The following is an 11,267-nucleotide window of genomic DNA, read 5'->3' on the forward strand; positions in this document are numbered from 1 at the left end:
TTCCAGTGAAGAACATGAGACACTGTGCCCTATAAGATGCCCTTGCGACGGAGTAAACTGGCCATTACAGGAGAAAAGAATGTATCCTTTATGTAGGCTGACCATTAGGAAAATAAAGCACCCTTAAAACATGTTGTAGCTATTGTAGCCGACATCACATCTCTTTAGATTGTTCTATTGCCTTTGGGTCAGTACAGTCTAAGCTGTAACCTTGATATTATTAAGGATGCATTACTAATGTGTGTAGACTGTATTTTCTAAGTGGGTTTAATGTTTAAGCCTGTCCAAAGCTGTATAACATGCTATACAATGGATAGATAGTAGCTAGTTAGCTAGATACATAATTAGCCATCTCTATACTAATTATTTGGTACAAATTGGAAATCAACCTTGTGGTGTAGAAAAACCTTAAAAAGAAATCAGAGTATTTCTTTTTTCAAAATGTGTTTACAACTCTTTAGTTTGGATTAACTTACACTTGTAAAGAGGGAGATTAGCACTGGGTTACTTTATGATTACAGAATGCAAAGAAGAGACAGAAAATTGAAGACAATACAAAGGGATCTGCAAATGCAGCGAGAGGCAGCAAGAGGAGATGAGAGAGATAAAGTAAGTTTGCATTAGCCATTAGCGATGCCCAGTGGAACTTAAACCTATCTATATGTTATGTCTATATGTTAAAAAGTTTTAAAAACAGACAAAACTCCTCAAAATAAACGCTACACTAGCAGTGTCAACAGCATCAGTTAAGCGATCATTCTCCAAACTGAAGGTGATCAAGACCCTGTTTAGAAACAGATGTGGAGAAGAAAGACTCTCACATCTTCTGCTGTTGTCCATAATGAGGCCATTTACATCTATAAACTCATTTACAAACATTCAACACAATTCCAAAAATTACTGAAAAAACAGTGACAGGGTTTATTGTAATTATTTACAAAACATACAAAATTACAACTAGAAATGCAAGACTAATTTTATTTGCCATTTTGACAAATAAAATTACACAACATCAACAATAAAGAGTGTCGTGTCTTCTTGAAAAACCTGAAAAAGAGAAAAGAGTGTAAACACATTGAATTACATTTAGGTCCTTTGCAGTAGTTTACCTGAAGTTTTACAAAATATCTGTCTGCAGCTCAGTCATAAAATAGTGAAATGTAATATGGCTACTTTCACTATATACTTTATTATTGCCACGAAAACTAATAGATATGGAAATAAACAAAATTTTAAAAAGCATATTTAATTTGCAGGCTGTGATTCCAATTCATAAATATTATGTTATGAATAAATAGATACATAAAAATGAATATAATATTAAAACTAAAACATCCTGTCATCATGGGGACCTTAGTGTGACTTTAGACCATGAAGATTTGAAGTAATGCAAAGTGATACTCAACATTCATTCATAGACACATAGAATGACATAAACAGAGTGTGTACTGTAATGTGTATCTTCTATACCAGGTGCAACTGTATCCACCCAAAACAACCAACGCAATCAGTCCTACTGATGCAGTGGCGGACAGCGATGAAACCTTCAGAACATAGGATGTGCCTGGAAAGAGACAACGCTGTGTGTGAGCAGTTTGTTTGCTTTTACATTTTATTATATTAAAATACTTTCTGTTGCCTTCTGCTATAAGTTCAGAATGTTGTAACCCAAATCAATAAAAATCAATCTAATTAAAAGATGACATTACAGGCTTTACATAGTAATAGTAATTACCTCTTACTTTAGCCCACAAGACACAGGAACTTTTTAAATCCTGGGAGAAAAACAAACAAAACATTTAATCAAGGCTGCTGCAGTTTCTCTCAAATCTGACTCTATTTTTCACACTGTGACTGAGCCAATAAATCTTTATTCTGTACTATACAATAGCTGCACCCACCCTTTTCCACTGACTGACAGCTCGTAAAATGATATAGTAGTTCCTGCCATTCTCCAGAGGTGCATTATAGAAGCTTCCGTAGTAGAGTCCGTCCCCCACAGTAAAGTTCATCTCTGTGCCGACATGTCTGAGGTGGATCTGAGCTGTGACGTACTCTATGGAGGATTCGCTTTTGCGGAACAGTGAGGAAGGTGAGGAACAGTCAAACACCATAATCCCCTCTAAAGGAAGCACAAACACTTGGTACAAACTGCAAAATGAAGAACAGAAAATAAACAAGGAAGTTTTGAAATTGCATTGCAGTTACATTTTAACTTCAGTATAATGATACCATATACATTTAGGAGCTATTGTAACTATAGCAACACCCTCTTTGTTACAGGGTTTATGGTAACACTTTAGACACACTATGGTTTCATATACAGTGAGTAATTAAACCATGATATCAAAATTGATTTGAACATTTTATATTTAGGTTTATTAGTATGACACATGTCAACTTTAAAAGGATTGATAATCATTGACAAATTATAAAATAGGCTACTATTCATGTGGCTTATTATCCATAAATATAGATATTTTAACACATAAAGGTAACATGACACATATATGAATTCATCTCTAATGATTATGTTTCTCTTAGTGTTTGGGTGATGCTGGATATCAACATGGTGACATCACCATTTTAGCCATTAAAGCTGGATGGTTGATAACTGATATTCATCCATGTTCAGTGTAGCAGATTAAAGGCATTTGTCCAGTTATGAATGAGTTATTAACTATATTTTAATAGTTTTTTTTTTAAATAAATAATTCCATGTGTTAAAAGTTTATGTTTGTGAGTTAAGGTCTAAAAGATGCTATAAATCAAGTATTCAAAAATGCTGGTAGTCATTTGTTGAATCATGAATCCAGATTCTACCACCATCATACACAGTTTGGGAATACTGGAAGGTATTTTTGAAGCTTGGACCATCTGTCTGTTGTATCTCATACAGTAAAACATTAACTCCTTGTTACTCTTTTGGTCTGATCTGACTGAAGTGCTGATCACAGCCTATGGCACTATTGTGAAATGTTTAAGATAATATTAGTCCTCCATTAGTTCACATCCCCAATCAATGTTTTCCACAACACAGATATCTTGTCCCTCGTCATGTTGGTTGTTACCTTATTGGGTCTAGCGTGTTGGGTGATCTGCGTAGCCTCAAAGTCGGTACAGGAGTCTCAAATTCTCTGTAGTGGACAACTGGTGCTGGAGGTACTGTCAAATGTTATTTGATTTAATGTGCATTGTTCAGTATAAACAAGACTACACCAAATAAAATAAGATTACATTAGTCCTAAATATTTCTAGAAAGCTGATAAGATGCAGGGAAACATGTTGTGAGAGCAGAGTCAATGTAAGAGTTATTGATACCTGTTAAGCTGGTGTTAGTGGTGATGGTGGCTTTGAATCTGGCAGACACTGCAGTGATGGAGATGCTGTAGTTGGTGACTGGAAGCAGGTTGAGACAGACCTGCAGCTGGTCAGATTTGGAGCTCAGAAACCGCTCCCTTTTGTCACGAAAGGACCTCTGATAGTCTCTGAAGCCCACATAGGTCACCTGGGATGGTTACACCGATGTTGTTATTTGTTAGTAGGGTATGACAAATGTGGAACTGTTCACACACACACATATTTAGCCAGAAAGTTAGGTTAATAAATTACCAGAAGCACCACTTTCTATGCTGGCAAATGAGTAAAAATGATGGAAAAAGTATATGAAGTATATGAGAAGGCAGATGAAGTCTTGTTACCTTGTAAACTTCCGTATTCTCCTCATACTTTTCTGCTCTCCAATGCAAACATTTTTCATTAGAAACAAATAGGTGATTGATAGGTGGTTTGATTTCTGTAGAGATATGGGAATGAAAAGAGAGTCATGTTACAACCAAATTCTTTACTTTTTATTGGTCAGCACAAAATACACAGTACTGTGTGTCTCTGCTGGGCGTTTAGATTATTGGCTGTTTAATCTGATCTCCAAACACCAGCAGCAGATTACCAGAAAGTATGTGTTAATGATACTGATGATATGTTTTTTACTCACCTATACATTTCAGCGTAGCGTTCTGCCACACCCCAGAGCTGCTGCACAGAGACATGTTACTGCCCCTCCAGCTGTGGTATCCATCCACACAGCGATGGATCACTACACTTCTGTTGTGCCAAACCACCTCTGAGTTGGTGAGGAAAGGGATTGGGCCACATTTAGCTAGGAAAACAAGGACACTGATTGATTAACTTATTGATTGAATATCCATCCTCCATATTGAATATATTGTCTCTTTTCAATGTGCCCTTAGAAAACAAAAACATAAAAGATAAAAAATAACAAGCAAAAGGTTGTATGTAAATAGTAAAATCTCTGTAATGATTGCATCGTAAGGATTTATATGAAATATAGTGTATTCCACACAAATTGGGATCCCGTTGCCCTCCACTAGATGAGTTGGCATGTAGTAAAAAATAAAATCACAAGCAGGATTGTGTTTCCTTAACATTTACATCAAAACCTAAAACAATCACAGAACAAGTAGACTCTGTAAAGCAAATTTTAAAACTGAGCATAAACCAATAAAAACCTATCAATAACATGTAAATACTGACTCTCCTGCACCTAAATATATGTATGTTGTATAATGCCCTACTACATAAATGGTTGAATTAGAGTTAAGACCGGCATCTATTTTTTTTTTTTTACCATATAAAACGTAGTATGCCATAGAAATATTTTTTTCTTCGGGAAAAAAAAAAACATGTAAAATATTCAGGAATTACAAAACAGCGGTAAAAAGCAAACAGCACAGACTCAAGCTAGTAAAGGCTGGTGGAGGACAGTCACAGCTGGTCTTACCAACTTTTTCCAAACTAATTCCTGTGATGTTGTTTCTGTAAGTTACTACTGTCTGCCTTTGTAGGGCAGCACAGACTTTGTTACTGTACCTTTGCATTTTACTGATACTTTTCCCCACTCTCCTGATGTTAAACATGTTGAAATACCATTTCCACTCTCCTGGTAAAATCCCTCCATACATTCATACAGCACCACACTGCCCGGTCTACTGGTGCGGTCCCACAGGAGGTTAGTATGGGGAAGGGTTAGAGGGGGACCACAGCTTATCTCTGCGCACAGACATGAATCAGGTATATAATGTGCCAAAAGCAAAACAAACAAACCACTACATTCCAGAGGTGAACAGGATATGAAACAAAAATGATGCAGAAAACTCTCATCATGTTTGGCTCTTCCTCTGGCTGCTCCTGACCTTTTGAGTCCTCAGGTGAAATACATGTATGTGTGTCTCATGCAAAAACAAGACCCTTATTACAATTACATAGAGCTGAAATGTCTGTGTTAAGTTGTGTTAAGTTCATAGAGACCAGTATTGGGCTTCAACTACTTAGACATTTGCAAAGCTAAATAATGTTACAAATACATTCAGAATTTATTTGTCGATATCTATATATGTGAATTTTATGAAATTAAAACTAATTAGTATCAGTTTAGTGCATTAAACGTTGCACCTTCACAGAACAGATCAATATCCTCCCACAGTCCATTCTCTCCACATACTGAGTAGTTTCTCAGGCTCCTTGTGTGATATCCTTCATCACATTGGTAATACACCACACTGCCATTGTGTGATGTTCCATCCCAGAGTGTTTTAGTGTGTGACTTTAAAACAGGCTCCTCACAATTGATTTCTACAACAAAAAGACAGCAAGTCATCAAAGATCACTGCTAGCTACAATGTTGAAATGTTGAGGGGATGGATTATGTAACAAATACAGCATTTACTTAAAAAACAAAAAAGCCAGATTTAAGCCAATGTGAAGACAAATGAGACAATTAGATGACATGTTTTTAGCCATTATTCACACATTTGGTGACAGCATTATCACCTTGGCAGAACAAAGAGGCCTCATCCCATTCTCCACTGGCAGTACAAACTGTTACATTTCTCTCTCCAACACTGCGATATCCAGAGTTACACTGATAAACAGCCTGAGATCCCACTTTGGAGATTTGATCCCACAGCAGAACTGAATGAGAGATGTCAGGAGGCGCACCGCAGTCAACTTCTACAGAGATGAAAATCACAATCTTTTACAGGGTGACAGCATTTTTTAAATTCTAAATACCAACCACAGCGTTGTTGTTACCTTTGCATGAGATGTTCGCCTCTGTCCAGTAACCATTAATTGTGCATAATGACCTATTATTTCCTTCATTTTGATAAAATCCTATTTTACAGTAGTAAGTCACTGTGCTTCCAGGAGTGGAGCTGCTGTTCCACATTTGCCCAGTGTGGGGCAGTATAGGAGGATCACCACATAATATCTCTGGAACAGGAAATGACACACATGGAGGAGTTATACAAAGTTTTTAAAAATACCAAAAACATAACACATTTACATAAAAAAAAATTATTCTAATGGAAACCATTTGACAAAAGTGGTAGTTATGTTCACATAAGGATCTCTGCCCTGTACCTACTGTATGCAACAGCACACACAGGTGATTTCATTCTATTTTGATTGATTAGAGAAGCACAGACTAATTAGCCAGAAGTGAAAACACCTGTGTGCATGCCTTTAAAGGAAAAATAATACAACTTTTTTAATGAAATACTTAGAAATGAAATGAAATTAAAGTCTGTTTTTTTTATAATTGGAAAGAGATTTCAGCATTTCATTGATATTTTGAATTACCTTGGCAGGAGAGAGTTGGGGGAATCCACTGACCGTTTTCATTACAGATGGATACATTAAGTCCTCCTTTGTTATAAAAGCCCTCTTTACAGAAATAGAGCACAGTGCTGCCAGGGGCTGAGTTACCGTTCCACACCTGCTCTGTGGATTCAATTAAAGGAGGACTTCCACACAAGATCTCTACATGCACCACAACAGTGTAATATGAACAGCAGGATTAAGATCAATTCACTTTCAGTTTAGTCCATTCAGAAACCAGAAAAGCTTTAAATATCATGTGATAGAGCAGTGACTGTACCTTGGCAGAGCACAGATGCTCCCTCCCACTGTCCAGCAGCAGTACAGACGGACACATTGCCCTTTCCAATGTTATAATATCCAGAGTCACACTGATAAACCACCTCAGTGCCCATCATCGTGCGTTTATTCCACAGCATATGTGAGTGAGGGAGGGCAGGGGGAGAGCCACAGTAAACCCCTGAGAGCCAAAGCAGTTACACGCTGCATGAAACTGTTTTCACTGGAAAATCGCCAAGAACTCCAATCGATCAGTTACATGTTGGTTTCATGATCCTGTAGCCCCTGAAACTTATTAGAAACTCAGCGTATGTTTAAATACAAGCGCTGTCAATATCATCATCAGTGAGAAAATAATTTTAGCACTTCTCTTAAGGCGTAAAAATCTTGCACAGACAGCTTCTTTCATGGCACTGATGCCTACTGATGTGCTCACTGCATCAATGCAGCTTGACAATAAACCCAATTGATCAAATTATCAACATTGAAAATCTCCTTCAAACCTAAATTTACTCTCATTGTAGCTTTGATTAAAGAAATACTCTGAATCAAACAAAATTGAGCTGAGAATAGCTATGACAAGCAATGACATGTTCAATCTAACAATCAGCCCAAAGTCCAGTCTAGAAGTCTTTACCTGGTAACACTGTAATTAATCCTGACATACATATAAAGTAAGCCGTCACTAGAAAGGAAATGTCATGTTTTGATATATTAAAAATACTTTATAACGATAATTAATCAGATAAATTTGATGATTTATGAAGATGTAGATTACTTGTTACTAGATTATTGATATGATAGATAGATAGATTTATTTTCGGAGCTTATTGATATCTTTCAGTGTAGTCTGTTGTATTCTATGTTTATATACTGTATATTACAGTGGGTTACTCATACTGTGACTGTTCAATGACCTCTGACCTAACATTGTCGGACTGATCACTTTTAGCCACAAACATAACTTATCATCAGTTGCTTTAGGCATGTTTCCATTTTCAGAATATCTCTCATCAAAACCCTCTAATATTAAACACTGTGCTTCTCTGAAGACACACTTGTGCTGATCCATCATGTTACTGTGACATGAAGTTCACAAAAAGAAGCTTCTTCTCTTTTGTGTCTGTGTTCAAATAATTAGTCAAACAAAATGAGACCGAACAAGAAAACACAACAATACTTGCTACTGTGAAACATACACAGTAGCACATACAGTACATTCATAAAGACCCAATAAACCTGTTAGAGAAAATAATAGAAAAACTGATGAAGAAAAAATGATTCTCAACATTTTCAGAAGTTTGACACTAGAAATGTGTTAAAAACAAATAGTTTGAGGAATACAGGGGACTAAAATGAATGAATTAGACGTGGTGCAACATGGTCCTGAGTCTCTGAGGTCCCAAATTATAAAGGTTAAACATTTTTTAAGAACATCAGAACAGCCAAACAATCAAAGAAGCACACATTTCTACTAAAATCATGGAAAATGTGAAGTTCAGAGCCATTGTGTCCTGATGAATGATCATGAATGGTTTGTTTTTGAAGAGAAAATAAAAGCTGCAGAGAGGTAGATTTGTTTGCTTGTGTTTTGTTACCTTCACAGACCATGGTTGCTCCCCTCCACAGTCCATCAGCCCCACACACAGAGGTGTTGTCTCCACTCCTCCACAGGAAGCCTTCATCACACTCAAACCTGGCCACACTGCCGTATGTGGTCCCTGTGCCTGGCAGTAGCACCGTGTCCTCCGGCGAGGCCGGCTGGCCACAGTCCACCACTGAGTTGGGTAAGAACATGAAACAGTACAGTTTAGATCCAGCTTTTCTCCTGCTGACCACAACATCTCTATTGATTCCTCATTCATGAGGACTTCGACTGTTATGCCAGCCAGAAAATAAAATGGCAGGATTAAACTGAGAGACACAAACACTAATATCATTGGGTGTTGTAAACTCAATCCAACAGCTGATAAGTTTTTTCCACAGCAGATATTTTGACTTACAATAGCAGTGAAGCATTACACCAGTACTTTACTGTGAATTAATTAATGCAGTTTTACCTTTGCAGGAAGCGTTGTGCCTGTCAGGGTGAAAGGGCTCTGCTCCGTTGTGGACTCGGTATCCCAGCTGGCAGCTGCATTCAAAAGTGCCCTCCAGATTCCTGCACTGACCCCCCTCTCCACACTGCCCTGTGATCTTGCACTCGTTAATGTCTGCACAGCCAATGGGAAATGAGCGTATGACATCAACATGATAATGTCACCCAGTTTGTTTTACAGGTAAACTGTAATTTCAGTCGGGTGCAGCTTTTTCTCTTGCCAGTAATTAATTAGATTTGAGACATTTTTATTACTTCTTGGAAATGAATTACTGAGCATTTGATACAAAATAAAAATAATATGGTTTCATATGTAATGTTTTCGATGGACTTTTGAATCTTGAATGTGTGACTCCATGAACATATTTATGTAAATTTTGCATATATTTTTGTTGTATTTTTCACCTCACAGTTATTGGGGTACACTTTTCTGGCTCCAGTCTAAACTCACCCTGGCAGTTGGTTCCATCATTTGGGATGAAGACGGGCAAGTTGTTTGAGGGGCTGAATCCTTTCAGGCAGGTGCAGTAGTAGCTGCCATATGTGTTGTGGCAGGTGGTATGCTGTCCACAGATCTTACTGGCTCCTATCTGGCACTCATCTTTATCTGGAAGAAAAATAAAATACTTATTACACTTCAAGATAAAAGAGAAGAGGTTTAAATGTACAGGTATACAATATGAATTAGAGCAGTTTCAATGAATGAGGTTATTGAATGTCCAGAGTTATAACTGACCAATTAACTTTTAAACTTTGAATTCAAAATTCAATTCAGGCTGCAGTTCTCATTACAAAACCTCTGAAGAGACTTATCATTTAACTTCACATGATATAAAATACGAAAAGTAGAGTTTCTCTTACCTTGACAATAGGTTCTTCCATTTCCAACAAAGCCATACTTGCAGTTACAAACTTTGCCAGAGCCATCAGCTTTGTCGTCACATGTGGCATTAGCGTGGCAGGTGGCACACACATCCAGAGTGTAGCCTGCTGCTGGCATGTCTGACAATGAGGAAAGGACATCAAGAAAGTGTTGTTTTTTTTTTTTTACTGTAGCAGAACTGTCCTGGTATAGTATATTTTTTGTACAGATATTAATATACATGCCAAAAAATATAAATTCTGATCAATAATCATCATTCTCACCTGCAATGGCACAGAGCAGAAAAACCACGATTATAGTTCTGCTTCGCTCATCCATCCTCTCTTGAGTGTCTCTGCTGTTCTCTTCACTTCACCAGACACTCAACCTCCTCATAATCATCTCCTATTTGTCTATTTTTTACTTCCGTCTTGTGTGGACCATGATGACACTGAGCGGATTTGATAACCAGGATTGAGAGGATGCTGTGAATGGGTGAGCTGAGGTCACCCAGAGAAATGACTCCTTTTCTCAATGGTCCTCTTGCAGCTGGTGTTTGTTTGTGGTTTCAGCTGTCATTTTGTGACACATTCACTTGTGTTGATGATACGCTCGTGCTCACTCTGGTGAACTGCACACTCATGCTGCAGTGGCTGATAAGGGCTATATTTGGCCTAATGAACCTGCTGGAAGCCCTGTTACAAACAGTGTGGCATTTTTAACACACCAGTGTGTCTTTTAGGAACAAATTAACTTCATCATTGCCATGTGTGTAGAGAATGATGTGCTTTCATACAGAAAATTGCATTAAATACGGTTCAATACCAACTGCCACTGCCAAAAAGAGAGACCAAAAACTGGGTGAATATTACAGTGCAGCTTACCTGTTGGCCAGTGGATTTTAAAAAAAGAGTGTAACCTTTATACAAGTGACTCAAATATATCCTAGAAAAGTATCAAAAGCCTTCAAACTGCCCCACAGTGGAGGCATTAACTTGTGTTTTAAGTCAATTGAACACATATCCCTCCCTTTCACACCACAGGGTTTGTATTGGGTGCTGGAGGGGTGTCAGTTGGAGTGCTGTGGGAAGGGGAGATAAGTCTGATGAGCTGCTATCTCTCTGCCCAGCAGGGTCCTAACTGGAGTCTTTCTGTCACTCAAACCAGTAAGTCACTGACTCACACCAGAGCCTGCTGGACTGTAGCCAGCCCCCCAAAACTCTGTTCAAACGCAAGTCTGGACTAAAGGGTATCTAATGTGGATCCTAAACTGACTAGAACTGACTTCTTTTCTCATGATAAAAAAATAAAAAATAAAAGTTGCTTCAACATTTCTTTTAACAAAAAGTT

The 11,267-nt window shown here is 37.7% G+C and overlaps 1 protein-coding gene across 6 annotated transcripts; it reads right to left on the minus strand.

Annotated features, from left to right (window-relative positions):
* Nucleotides 1-250: 250 nt before the first annotated feature.
* Nucleotides 251-10,956, minus strand: susd1 (sushi domain containing 1). 6 transcript variants are annotated; one of them, XM_067602542.1, is made up of 19 exons: nucleotides 10,202-10,950; nucleotides 9,917-10,057; nucleotides 9,507-9,662; nucleotides 9,018-9,170; nucleotides 8,556-8,735; nucleotides 6,959-7,138; nucleotides 6,661-6,840; nucleotides 6,112-6,291; nucleotides 5,851-6,030; nucleotides 5,473-5,652; nucleotides 4,891-5,070; nucleotides 3,995-4,159; nucleotides 3,702-3,796; nucleotides 3,322-3,508; nucleotides 3,072-3,165; nucleotides 1,902-2,151; nucleotides 1,736-1,775; nucleotides 1,471-1,564; nucleotides 251-1,047 (listed from the first exon to the last, which is right to left on the minus strand). In XM_067602542.1, the coding sequence occupies exons 1-19, from the start codon at nucleotides 10,254-10,256 to the stop codon at nucleotides 978-980; spliced, it is 2,760 nt and encodes a 919-aa protein (XP_067458643.1). In that variant the 5' UTR covers nucleotides 10,257-10,950; the 3' UTR covers nucleotides 251-977. The 6 variants fall into 6 exon arrangements, with proteins under 6 accessions (XP_067458643.1, XP_067458652.1, XP_067458661.1 ...); XM_067602551.1 differs by having other exon boundaries at nucleotides 6,661-6,801; nucleotides 10,202-10,949; XM_067602560.1 differs by lacking the exon at nucleotides 4,891-5,070 and having other exon boundaries at nucleotides 253-1,047; nucleotides 10,202-10,943.
* Nucleotides 10,957-11,267: the final 311 nt, after the last annotated feature.

This window comes from Thunnus thynnus, chromosome 2 (assembly GCF_963924715.1).
Source record: "Thunnus thynnus chromosome 2, fThuThy2.1, whole genome shotgun sequence".
Classification (NCBI taxonomy): domain Eukaryota; kingdom Metazoa; phylum Chordata; class Actinopteri; order Scombriformes; family Scombridae; genus Thunnus; species Thunnus thynnus.